The sequence below is a fragment of the Solenopsis invicta genome, chromosome 14 (genome assembly GCF_016802725.1).
Source record: "Solenopsis invicta isolate M01_SB chromosome 14, UNIL_Sinv_3.0, whole genome shotgun sequence".
NCBI classification, from domain to species: Eukaryota; Metazoa; Arthropoda; class Insecta; order Hymenoptera; family Formicidae; genus Solenopsis; species Solenopsis invicta.
The window spans coordinates 6,531,645-6,543,312 of NC_052677.1; the positions used below are offsets into that span (position 1 = coordinate 6,531,645).

Below are 11,668 nucleotides of genomic sequence, written 5' to 3' on the forward strand. Positions count from 1 at the left end.
ATATGCTCGAACGAGATCCAACGTTGCAAAGATCTTCTTTCCCTGTAGGTTCTGTGCATAATCCTGGATATGACGCACCGGGTAGCAATCGGGAATCGTTCGTGCGTTGAGCGCCCTGTAATCTCCGCAAGGTCTCCATTCTTCTCCTTTCTTCGGCACCATATGCAGGGGCGAGGACCAACAGCTTTTAGATGGTCGTACAATTCCGAGTTCCATCATCCTCTGGAATTCTCTTTTCGCGGCTGCCAACCGCTCCGGCGCGAGTCTTCGTGGCCGACCGACCACCGGCGGACCCGGCGTCGTCTTGATAAAGTGCCGTGTATCATGCTTGGTCTCTCTCGGCCGTCCTTCTGGCCTCGTCACGTCAGGATATTGCATCAGCAACTCGTGATACGGAGTTGCTCCGGTTACCGTTTTAATGCTCGGAGTCTCGCATCGTAAACATCGTCCTTGCACCGTCAGACTCGTCATGCCATCCACGAGTCGACCATTTCTCAGATCTACCAGCAGTCCGTAGAACGAAAGGAAGTCGGCCCCGATAATCGGCCTGGATACATCTGCTACGACGAAACGCCACGCGAAAACTCGTCGCAATCCGAAGTTCAGTGCCAAAGATTCTGTGCCATATGTATGAATAGTTGTTCCGTTTGCGGCCGACAGCTCGTAATTCGATTTTTGTCGCGGACCACGCACCATCCTCCGCGGATAGACACAAAGATCAGCTCCCGTGTCAATTAAGAAACTGACTCTCGTATCGTGGTCTGTTACGAAGAGGCGACGTGTCAACTGGCCGGAATCGCTTGCCGCCATTAACGACTGGCCGTTGCGTTTCCCGTTTGCTGTTGTGAGGAGCATGGAGCCTCGCATCGTCTGGCGTCTGGGCCGAAACGCCAATGATAGTAGCATAAGCCATTGGTTGCATGGCCATGAGCTCGCGGGCGAGAACGCGAACGCGAACGCGGGCGTGTGTACCGTCGCTCGTGGCTACGGCCCCGCTCGAGCTCGCCGATCGCCTCAATAGATTTTCGAATGGCCGTCAGCTGCTCTGCCATCTCTTGTTGCATCGATAAGCGCATCTGCGCTAATTGCAAGTTAATTTTTGCTTCTAAGGATGTCGCGTCGTCCTGTCCTGCGCTGCGCGAAAATGAAGACGGCGTCGTTTCCGCGACCTGCAACGGCGGGGCACGCGTCGCTTCCATAATCGTATCCGCGATGTCCGCCACCTGATCCAGCGAATCTTCCGTTCGCGTCACTAGATGCGGCTGAATATGAGCGGGTAGGCGGCTCAGCCAAATCGTTCGCAATACTTTATCGCCGACAACGTTGCCGGCGAGGCTACGAAGATGACGCAAAAATTGTGATGGCTTGCGGTCGCCGATCTCCTCGTGCTCGAGTAAGCGACGCGTCTTATGCTCCTGCGATGAGCTAAGGCGTTTAATAAGTTCTGCTTTTAATATTTCGTACGCGCGCTCCTCCGGCGGATTCAGTACGATGTCTCGCACCTCGGCGGTATAACGCGGACCGATTGCCGTCAACGCGTACCCGAACTTCGTCGAATCGACCGTTATTCCTGCGGCTTGAAAACTCCGGTCTATGATGCTAAACCATAATTCCGGATCCGTGGGCGAAAACTCCGGCATTCGCATGCCCACGCGGCTCACCTCAGGTCCAGGCATAAAATATCCTGGCGGCTCTATTATCGCAGGTTGCACCAGCGGTTGCCTAGGCGTCTGTATCGACGCCTGTCCCTCGTCGTCGTGCATGAGAGGCATGTTGCTGCACTTCTGTCTGGCCGTGCACTCACAATTTCACTCACAAACACGCGTTAATTGTCACAATTCCGCGAAACTTTGCGCTTGGTCGTAAAAAAAAAGAATGATCACGTCGGGGTCACCACTTTGGTGTGGGAATGGTATAGGTACACGGAGATGGATGAAATAGTCAGTTAATGTATAAATATAGTCTTTACTTTATATTATCACATATAACAAGGGAAAACTAAACTTATCGATATCCAAATTGATTGCGCGGCGGAGACGCGTTCATGTCCGTAGTCGAGAGAGATCTGCCTTCATGTCTTCTCCAGGCAAACCATTTCACCTCTTAACTATTGTATGTTGAGCGGGTTAAAACGTGCTCTAACAATGACAATATGCAACATTTATGATTACCGAATGTTAGAAGGTTTATGACTAACATCCGGAGACCATATGTTCGGTTGGTGAAAATTTTCTTTTTTGTTTCTTTTTCCTTTTCTTTTTCTTTTGTATGAGGATTGTGGCAATTGATTGCCACAGGAACAATGAGCAAATAGAAATCAAAGTTGAAAAATATAGAAAATATATTAATCCGTAATAGTCACATGGGGTTCAAAAGACCACGCATCTTTCTTCTAAGTTTAAAGGTAGACAGACCATTCAAAATCGGACAACCTTCTATAAAAGTAATTTTTATCTGAAAGTATACTCTCTTGAGAATATACTCATAAATTTTTGTTAAATTATCTTAAAAATTAAAATTTTTATGAATATTTTTGTAAAAAAAAGTCAAATTTTGCATTTTTTTTTTTTTATTTGAATTTGCTCATTATGTTAAAATTATCTGAAAGTATACTCTCTTCGGAATACACCCCTAAATTTTTGTTGAATTATCTCAAAAATTAAAAATTTTATGAATACTTTTGTATAAAAGTCAAATTTTGCAGTTTTTTCTATTTGAATTTTTTTTATATGAAGCTTTGGATAAAACACCATAGAAATGTAATTAAGAATAAGATCCGCATTAGACTTTTAAGAACATGCGTTAAAAATAATATTACACCACCACATCTTCACTTTATTGTGAACCGTAAGCTCAATTTTTTCCATTATCAGTCGGTACACAAATGGGATTATCTAACTAATCAACTTATTGAGAGTGTGTTGAAAGTTGAACTGAATGATGCGTTTAGATCTGTCAACCATTCTCAACAACAAATCTTCCACCTCAGGAGACAGATTTTACGACACGTTCCGGTTAACATTTGCTATTCATTTTTCGATATACAGAAGGCCACGTTTCAATCTCATTTAAAACAAGAACATGATAGGTTAGATAGGAAATTCAATTGGCTGATACATAAGAATAACAAACACTTACTAAGAAAAATAAAACCAATAAGCTATTGTTATTTGTTCACTGATAGGGATAGGAACGACCCAAAATTTACGATACAAACAACGAACATATCCTCTCAGTCGCAGAAGGAGAAAGTGACCGTGAATCCGGGAGACTTTATTGATAAATTGAATGGCTCCTCAAATATCAGAGACAAATGACTAGTGAATTTATCGTCCCAGAGGAGGTACAATTGCTATTGCAACTCGGGGAAAATTTTTCCATGCCAGTTTGCGATAGGAAAAATGCAATATTTGAACATATCAAAAATATTGAAAATAATTTGTTCAAGTTAAACCGGATCAACGTCTACATATCAGAAATCTAGCTATTCCACTCATCAACAATATTTTCTCCCTACCGCAGTAAAACAGTGAAATTGTTAACGCTTTCAATTATTTGATGAAAACTACAAAAAAGTTCCTCAGAGATAATCCGGATATAATGATCACAAAAGCCGATAAGAGCAACATCACCGTGTTCATGGACAAAGAAAATTACATGACTAAAATGCTACTAATGTTACATGAAAATACTTACTCTAATATAAAAAAAGATTCAACTAGCACATTGACAAAGGGCACTCGTGAATTGTTGACGAGATGGAAGAACAAAAAATACATCACAGAGTCTACTTTCAAGAGGGTGTATTGCAGTGATGGCAATCTCCCGAGGACGTATGGATTCCCGAAGGTTCACAAACCTGGTATGCCACTTAGAATAATTATCTCCTCTATCGACAGCCCTCTTCATGGTTTAGCCACGTTGTTACACGAGATTATCTCAAAAAACATTCCAGATGCCGCAAGTAAGATAAATAATAGCTTTGAATTAGTCCGCAACTTGAAGGACAAACGGTTAGAACCAGGTCACGAATTAATTTCATTAGATGTTGTCTCATTATTTACTAATATTCCCATAGGATTAGCGTTAGAAAGCATCTCAAACAGGTGAGAATTTCTTAGGGACACTTGTAACATCCCAAAACAGAAATTTTTAACGGCGATACAACTTGTTCTTGACTCGACTTATTTTAGTTTCGGTAATAATTTCTACAAACAAAAATTCGGAATCCCCATAGGATCTCCGTTGTCTCCAGTGATTGCGGACCTTGTTATGCGGGATCTGGAATCCTGGGCATTAGGAAAAATTGGGGTGCATCCACCCTTTTATTTTAGATATGTTGATGATGTAATGATGGCAGTTCCGGGAAATCTGATTGATCTTACGTTAAACACGTTTAATTCGTTTCACCCCAGAATGCAGTTTACATTGGAAATAGAGGGGGACAAAATAGATTTTTTGGACATCACCATTATTAAGAATGAGGGTGCTCTAATTTTTGATTGGTATCACAAGCCTACGTTCTCGGGAAGATACTTGAATTTTTTATCGGGTCACCCCTTGTCTCAAAAAAGGGGAACATTATGGGAATGGTTGACAGAGCGTTTTTACTATCTGACCCTAAATTCCACAGTAAGAACATTGAGCTTATTGTAAACACACTCCCAATCAATGATTATCCTGTAGAATTTATTTTCGAGACAATAAACAGCCGCCTTAAATCGCTTATCAATAAAAAGACAATTAATCAGATAGACGAGAACACAGATATTGACACAAACAATAGAGCGCCATGGTTTTTACTGCCATACATTCCTTCAATCTCCGAGAAATTTAAGACTATTACCAAGAAACTTAATGTAAAATTATCTTTTTTCAGCCTTAATAAATTAAGCAGATTTATTAAAGTGCAGAAAGATGTTCTCCCAAATAACCATAAGAAAAATGTAGTTTACAAGATTATGTGTAAGAATTGCGATGCTTCATATGTAGGGCAAACGGGCCGAAAATTGAAAACAAGAATCACTGAACATCGTAACCATATTAAGTGGAATACAAACAGCCACTCCGTAATCACTGAACACAGATTAAATTTTAACCATGACTTTGATTGGGAGAACATAATAATCCTAGACAATGAGCGGTTTTTGGGTAGGCGACTTACATCAGAAATGTTACATATACAATCACAGAATAATAGCCTTAATTTGCAAACAGATACTGATTGTTTACATCATGCATCTCTCATTACTTAACAAACTGTAACAGAGTCAATAATTTATAAGATCAGATTCTCGTTATTTAATTATTTTTATGCATTATGACAAGCTGCGAACGACTTTTCTATTTACTCATATTTTCTTGTATTTTCATATAGACCGTATTTATGTATTTATTTTGATCTATGCATCCCCGACTGCGTGTCTTTGCGTGCGAATCTGTAACAAGACTTTGAAACCGAACACACAGCCAGTATACATTTTGATTTTCGATAGAGAGCATGACCTGTTGTCGAGTGTATACGAGTGTGACAAGAGAATTAATTATTCTTACGAAATTTAATCCTAACCAAGGCTTCTATCGTCCTCATTAGTCAAGAATGGGTGAGTCAATCAATTTTGATCAATTTAAACAAGTTCTGTGTAAAAAACGTCTGATCATTGAACAGAAAAGTGTTATTTCTTGCGACACTGTCGCAGGGGAAGATGCCACAACGGATTTGTCAAACCGCCAGTGACGCAATGTCCTCCCGTTTTGCTGACTGATGAGGAGGTTTTATTTTGTATACATATATTGCGCTGAAGATGACTCAAAATGAGTCGAAACGTCCGGAATTATTGTAATTAGTTAAAATAATACGTTGAAAATTGTCGTGGACAAGAAATAAACATTCGCGCACCTATATCTGCGCTGACTCTCATTGGCCCTCTTGACGAGATTATTTGAATTTTTTTTACTATGTTAAATTCTAATTAAAAAAAAAATTATTAGATGATAAAGAATAGATCTCAAGGTATGTTCAGTAATATTTTTGCAACGAAATATCAAAAAGCTGGTAATTGGCGACTGATTTTGTGCAGGGGGGTCCAGTGGATCCCATGTGATCATTATGTTATTATTTGGAAGTATGACCATTAACAAACCGGATAATTCTTCGGAGAATAAATGGAAATTTCATAGGCGGATAACATGACGAAAATATATAATCTTTTATAACAAAAACAAAGTTCCTTGTAAAAGTTTTCGAACCACTTAGTTTCACTTTTTATTATTTCAAAAAATTTTTTCATTAGAATAACTTGAAGATGGAAACTAAAGAAAATACTTCGTACCCGTTGTTCAAATTAACTTAAGTAATTTGAGAAAAGTAACACTTCTTTTAACTATGATTAAGATATTGTATAAATAATATACGTATACTCGTACATATTCCTATAGTCTAGACAAAGAGAATATATACTATTTCTTCAGCTAAACAATTTATCATTGATAATAACAATTATATTATATAAATGTATATATATTTCTTACTAGATGAAATGAATTTGAATACCTTGTAAAAAAATATTCTACTCCATCAAAACCCGTGATGTGGTATCCAAGTTTCACATTCAGAACAAACAAATTTATTCACGCCATTATTAGGACAAAATTACATTTGCTGTCTGCCTTCATCCTAGATTTGATATCAAGAGCCCGAGGCCACAAACCCATGTAAGTATTCCCTTGAATGAATTATGAACAAATTTTATTTGTAATAATAAATACACCATTTCTTTCTAGAATGATGAAGTTAACCAAACGGATAGACCGCCCAAACTGGAGAATTCTTTTCAACAAATGAATGGAAATGGAATATCAGCAACATGACGACATTAATGAAATTTGTAAGCGAGCAGGAAAATAGTAGAAACTTTGAAGTTAACATACAAAATATGAATTGGGATATGTACTTACAACGGTACACATTAGGAATCCGTGAATATATCTTGAAAGAAAATCACTTTATCTTATGCTCAAAAACGATTAAAAAGGTAAGTATTCTCATTTTGTAAAATAAGAAAATTTTCACGAGGGTTATAATTTTTCTCAACACTTTTCATATAATTTTTTAGACCTTTTATGTGTATTTTAGAATTTCTATAATTTAAAAATTTCTCAAATTTTTTATACAGATCTTTGAATATTTTGCAATTAACATACATGAACGATTTTGAGAAACTGTGTATATTTTTTCAGTATTTCTAGAAAGTATTCTAATTCGTAAAAAAGTTTTGAGAAAAATTTTCACGAAGGACATAAGCTGTACAAAAAATTAATCGATCGTATTTGTGTGTTGCAGATTGTACTGGGTGCTTCAATGCGCAAAAATACTCGGTTTCGTTGCATTATTGGAAAGTTTAAAGTACTTATGTCGCACAATAGTATGGAAAACATGAATACAAAATTTAGTACTACAATCAGATATAGATTAGTATTTTTCACATTTATTACTATATAAATTTTACAATACATTTAATGCGTATAAGGAGTTAAGTGTACCACCGTTGGGAAAATATTCCAATGTTCAAAAGTATGTAATACAGCCTCGAGCAGAGAAGTGGGAAAAAAGCGGTGGAAAAGATGAAGGAGAAGTGCAAGGGTTGTAGAAGGAAGGGCTACACGGTTAAGGAATGCCAGTCAAAGGAGGTGACATACTTCTCATGCAAGACGAAGGGGCATTTTCAATCCGACTGACCGAATAAGAGAAAGGAGCAGTCGTCGAAGGCAGCAAAGGCGTTATTGTGAAACAAAATTTATTTAATCTTTGCAAAATGTATTATATTATTATTCAATATCATCAAAAATTAAGCTTTATTAACAATTTGTAACAAAGGCCAAATAAACGAGTAAACGAATGGTTAATTTAATATAGAATGAATAATTTCACATAAATATAACTCCGTCATAAATATAACATTAATTTACGTCTTATGTATTTTCGGCTTTTTGCAAAGTCCCTTACCATGTTGAAAAAAATGTATACTGTTTACAGCGCGAACTCGGATTGGCCTTTGCTCTTCTGCTTTCTGCTTTTCTGTCAAGATTTGAATATTCAACATATTCAGCAGCAAACATGGCATTAAGAATAATCTCGCAACAACGAATGTGGAGTCCAGTTAGAAGTGGAAGACTTGCGACGTGGTGCTCGACGTCGATTCCAGCAGTACTAAGAGCGATCGCAGGCCGAGAGTAGACATTGTCTCCACGTATTTGAATCCCAAGTATCCAGTAGATTTACTGGACAGTAGCATGGAAAGCGACGACGCGGGATTCAAAGATTCCATTCTCAGTATGTACTTACAAAAATACATTTAGTAAGCATTAGTCAACGAACAAATAAAATCAACATAATTACATTTTAAATATTATTACAAATAAAAAATACTTTAATCAAATCTCTTTAATTTTACTCAAATCAAAAATTAAGTCTAAAAATATCAAATAGGTTTCATTCATTATTTTAAAGTCTCATTATTTTAATAGTTACTTTTTTTAAACAGTCATGTATTGATGATTGTACAGCGACTGGTGCAGTGGCCCTACTCATTTTAGCTACTCAATCGTCTATAAATTATACATTTTTCAAATATAATAAAATAACTTATTTATTTATAAATCTAAATTTGAGCTATTTTCATATTTGTATGCGTTAATATATTTTAATTTCAAGATTTTGTCAACGTTAAAGTGTTGAACGTTCGCAGAATGATCAATATAATTAGATAATGTTAATTAATCTTGTAAGAATGGACGCCACGTCCGACGTGATATCCCAATATGTGAAAATGGTGGAGAGTGACGGCTCCGATTCGTGTCCAGTATGCTTGGGTGCTCCTGAACCATTGACGGTTGAATTAACGCGTTGCAGGCACAGACTGCTCTTGGCATGCTTGAATGCAATGCTCAGCCGCCGATGTACATACAGTGCTCAGTTTGTCGTATGATCATCTACGGCGAGAAGAGGAGCAATCAACCGCCGGGCATGATGAACTGGACGCGGATATCGCGGTCATTACCGGGCTTCCTGGTACTGATACTATACACTAATACCATACAAATCACTTAAGAGTAAATATTTGAAAGAGAAAAACTTGCACTTATCACGAAAATTTACATAAATCAGAAAGACTATAAAATTCTTTTACGTTTTTTAATTGTAATTTTTATAGGTCTCTAATTATAAGTTCTTTAAGTCTTCCTATATAAATCTCACTATTTCTAAAAAAAAGTTCACATATAAACGGTTTTTTAAAATAATTTTTATTTGGAAAGAATTTTCATATTTAGAGTAAACTAATTTAATTTTAAATAAAACTAGTTTAAAATCAATTGAATAATAAGTTGAAAAATATAAATATATCCGCAGGAAACAATTGAAAATCGGTATTTATTTTAATTTTATTTTTTTAAGCATTTTATCCGGAATTCAGGGTAACGAACATCCAAATCCGGGTCAGGCGTTTTACGCTGTGGGCTTCCCCCGGGTATGCTACCTGCCGGACAACAATCTCGGTCGCCGTGTATTGAAACTATTGCAGATTGCGTTCGAGCGTAGGCTGATCTTTACGATCGGTTGATCGGTCACCACCGGTCGCAAGGACGTCGTCACGTGGAAAGAGATCCACCACAAGACCGAGCTCGGACCATCTATGTCCGGCCACGGTTATCCCGTTACCATAGTTATCTCGAAAGAACACTCGCGGAACTGGCGGCGCAAGGTGTGACTGATGGACAATCGCCGATATATCAACAATTGCATTAATTATACTTACTAACATACAAATAAAGTGCTCATTTGCAAAAATGAGTTAATCCAATATAATTTTGAGAGAAAAGAGATTTAGCTGCTTTTGAAATATTTGTAAAGCTTTAGGTATCTTTTTTGTCATCGAGCGTAATAATTACAATGAAAACAAAGCGCGTAAATTGTAATGTAAATAAAATGTTAAATATTATTTGTTATGTATTGATACTTTTAACTTTATATTTGCAATCTTGATATCCTAAGATTTTTATAAAATTTTAAAAAGAGATATTTCAGACTTTTCTTTAAAAAATTAAAAATCTGTTCTAATTATAATTTTATATGTACATATGTATATACCGTCTTAGATACACATACGTTATATAATAAAGTTTTACAACAGTCTATAAAAAAACATACGTTTAATTGCATGGGTGTATTGATATTATTTGTATTAGTATCATTTGTGTGTTTAGATCTATTTATAAAAGTATGTTTGTATTATGCAGGTTTTGTTCAGTGGTTTTTTGTTCCAAACATATTTGATGTTTAAACCTATCTGGAAAGTAGAACTTTCGAGATATAATTTATTAAACATATACAGAGTGAAGAAAAAGTATGGAAATCCTGAAAAATCTCGAAAAATATAAGTTTTACAAAAGTGTTCCAGATAAAAGTTGTAAGACATAAAATGATCTGTTGATGATACCGACTTGACCTTGGGGGATATCACCAAGATCAGGTCAAGATCAAATAAATTTTTTTTAATAGAATACCTTATTTTTTATTCGACAATCTAATAGCTGATCTAAAGAGCTTTTTAAAACACTATAACAAAGTTTATTTTTTTTTTAAATTTTACGAATTATGAGGTTTGAAAGTTAGTACCGACGACGCTGAAGAAATTTAAGACTACATACTTATAAATTTTATTAGGTATTGCTCTAATTTCATCTGTTATTCATTGACACAAATTATCAAGATTTTAAAGACATACAGTAGAATCAAATGGAACTGAACGTCGGCGATACTAACATTCAAGTCTCGAGTAATTGTGCACTATAGGGGACCCAGCTTCAATCATGTTGATCTTGACATATGTTATAGAAGCAAGGATACTGAACAACTTTTCCTTATAAACTAATTGGCGCTTTCGTCTAGTTTTTGAGATATATTTAGAGAAAGAAAAAACAGTTTTTTTTAATTATTTCAGAAAATATTTATTTTACAATAAAATTGTATGAAACAAAAAATGAAGCTTGTGATAAGCTTTACAAATAAGGTTCTATACATATTTTACCTAACTTCAATACTTTAAGAGTTATAATCAAAAAACTATCTTAAAAAAACTCTGACAAATTGATATTTTTACATGTCGTACAGAGAACGCGTGGGCGGAGGAGGGGCTCCGACACTACCCTTGCACCCGCTCCCCGTATTTTTCTAACCTAACCCACCTCGTGGGACCGTTTGAGTCGGTCTACTAATGACGTTGTGGGTGCGGGAGAGAGTGGGTTATAATTTCAAATCTGATATCGCAACATGATCATTTAGATATCCTTGGCCAAATTACAATTAAAATAGTATTAGGTTAGGTTAGGTTAGGTTAGGTTAGGTTCCCCGTAGGGGTCTGGAGTCGTTTCGGGGCCTCCCGAGGCTCTGCAACGACTCCAGACACAGGAATTGGCGTTCCTGCGGTTCCCGAGCTCGCTAGGGGGTCTGCGGTCTCTCGTAGGCCGCAGATTCAGGGATTTCAGCCACCCTGGCGCCCCAGCTGGTATACCGTAATCCGTCACGTGCTGAAACTACGTGCGGGACGGACCGGTGGCCTGGGTCTCACCGCCCGGGCTGCGAGGAGTAAACCTCTATAAAAAATCCAAG

The 11,668-nt window shown here is 37.0% G+C and overlaps 1 protein-coding gene and 1 pseudogene across 1 annotated transcript; one reads left to right on the forward strand and one right to left on the reverse strand.

Annotated features, from left to right (window-relative positions):
- Positions 1-780: 780 nt before the first annotated feature.
- On the reverse strand, positions 781-2,456 carry LOC120359500. Its single transcript, XM_039457107.1, has one exon. It carries the CDS (start codon positions 1,770-1,772, stop codon positions 810-812), a length of 963 nt encoding a protein of 320 aa, XP_039313041.1. The 5' UTR covers positions 1,773-2,456; the 3' UTR covers positions 781-809.
- A 6,118-nt stretch (positions 2,457-8,574) lies between these two features.
- Positions 8,575-10,274, forward strand: LOC120359503 (annotated as a pseudogene).
- Positions 10,275-11,668: the final 1,394 nt, after the last annotated feature.

Bases quoted from the DNA above. Each gene is read 5' to 3' on its own strand.
- LOC120359500 (XM_039457107.1), bottom strand. From the start codon at position 1,772: ATGCCTCTCATGCACGACGACGAGGGACAGGCGTCGATACAGACGCCT.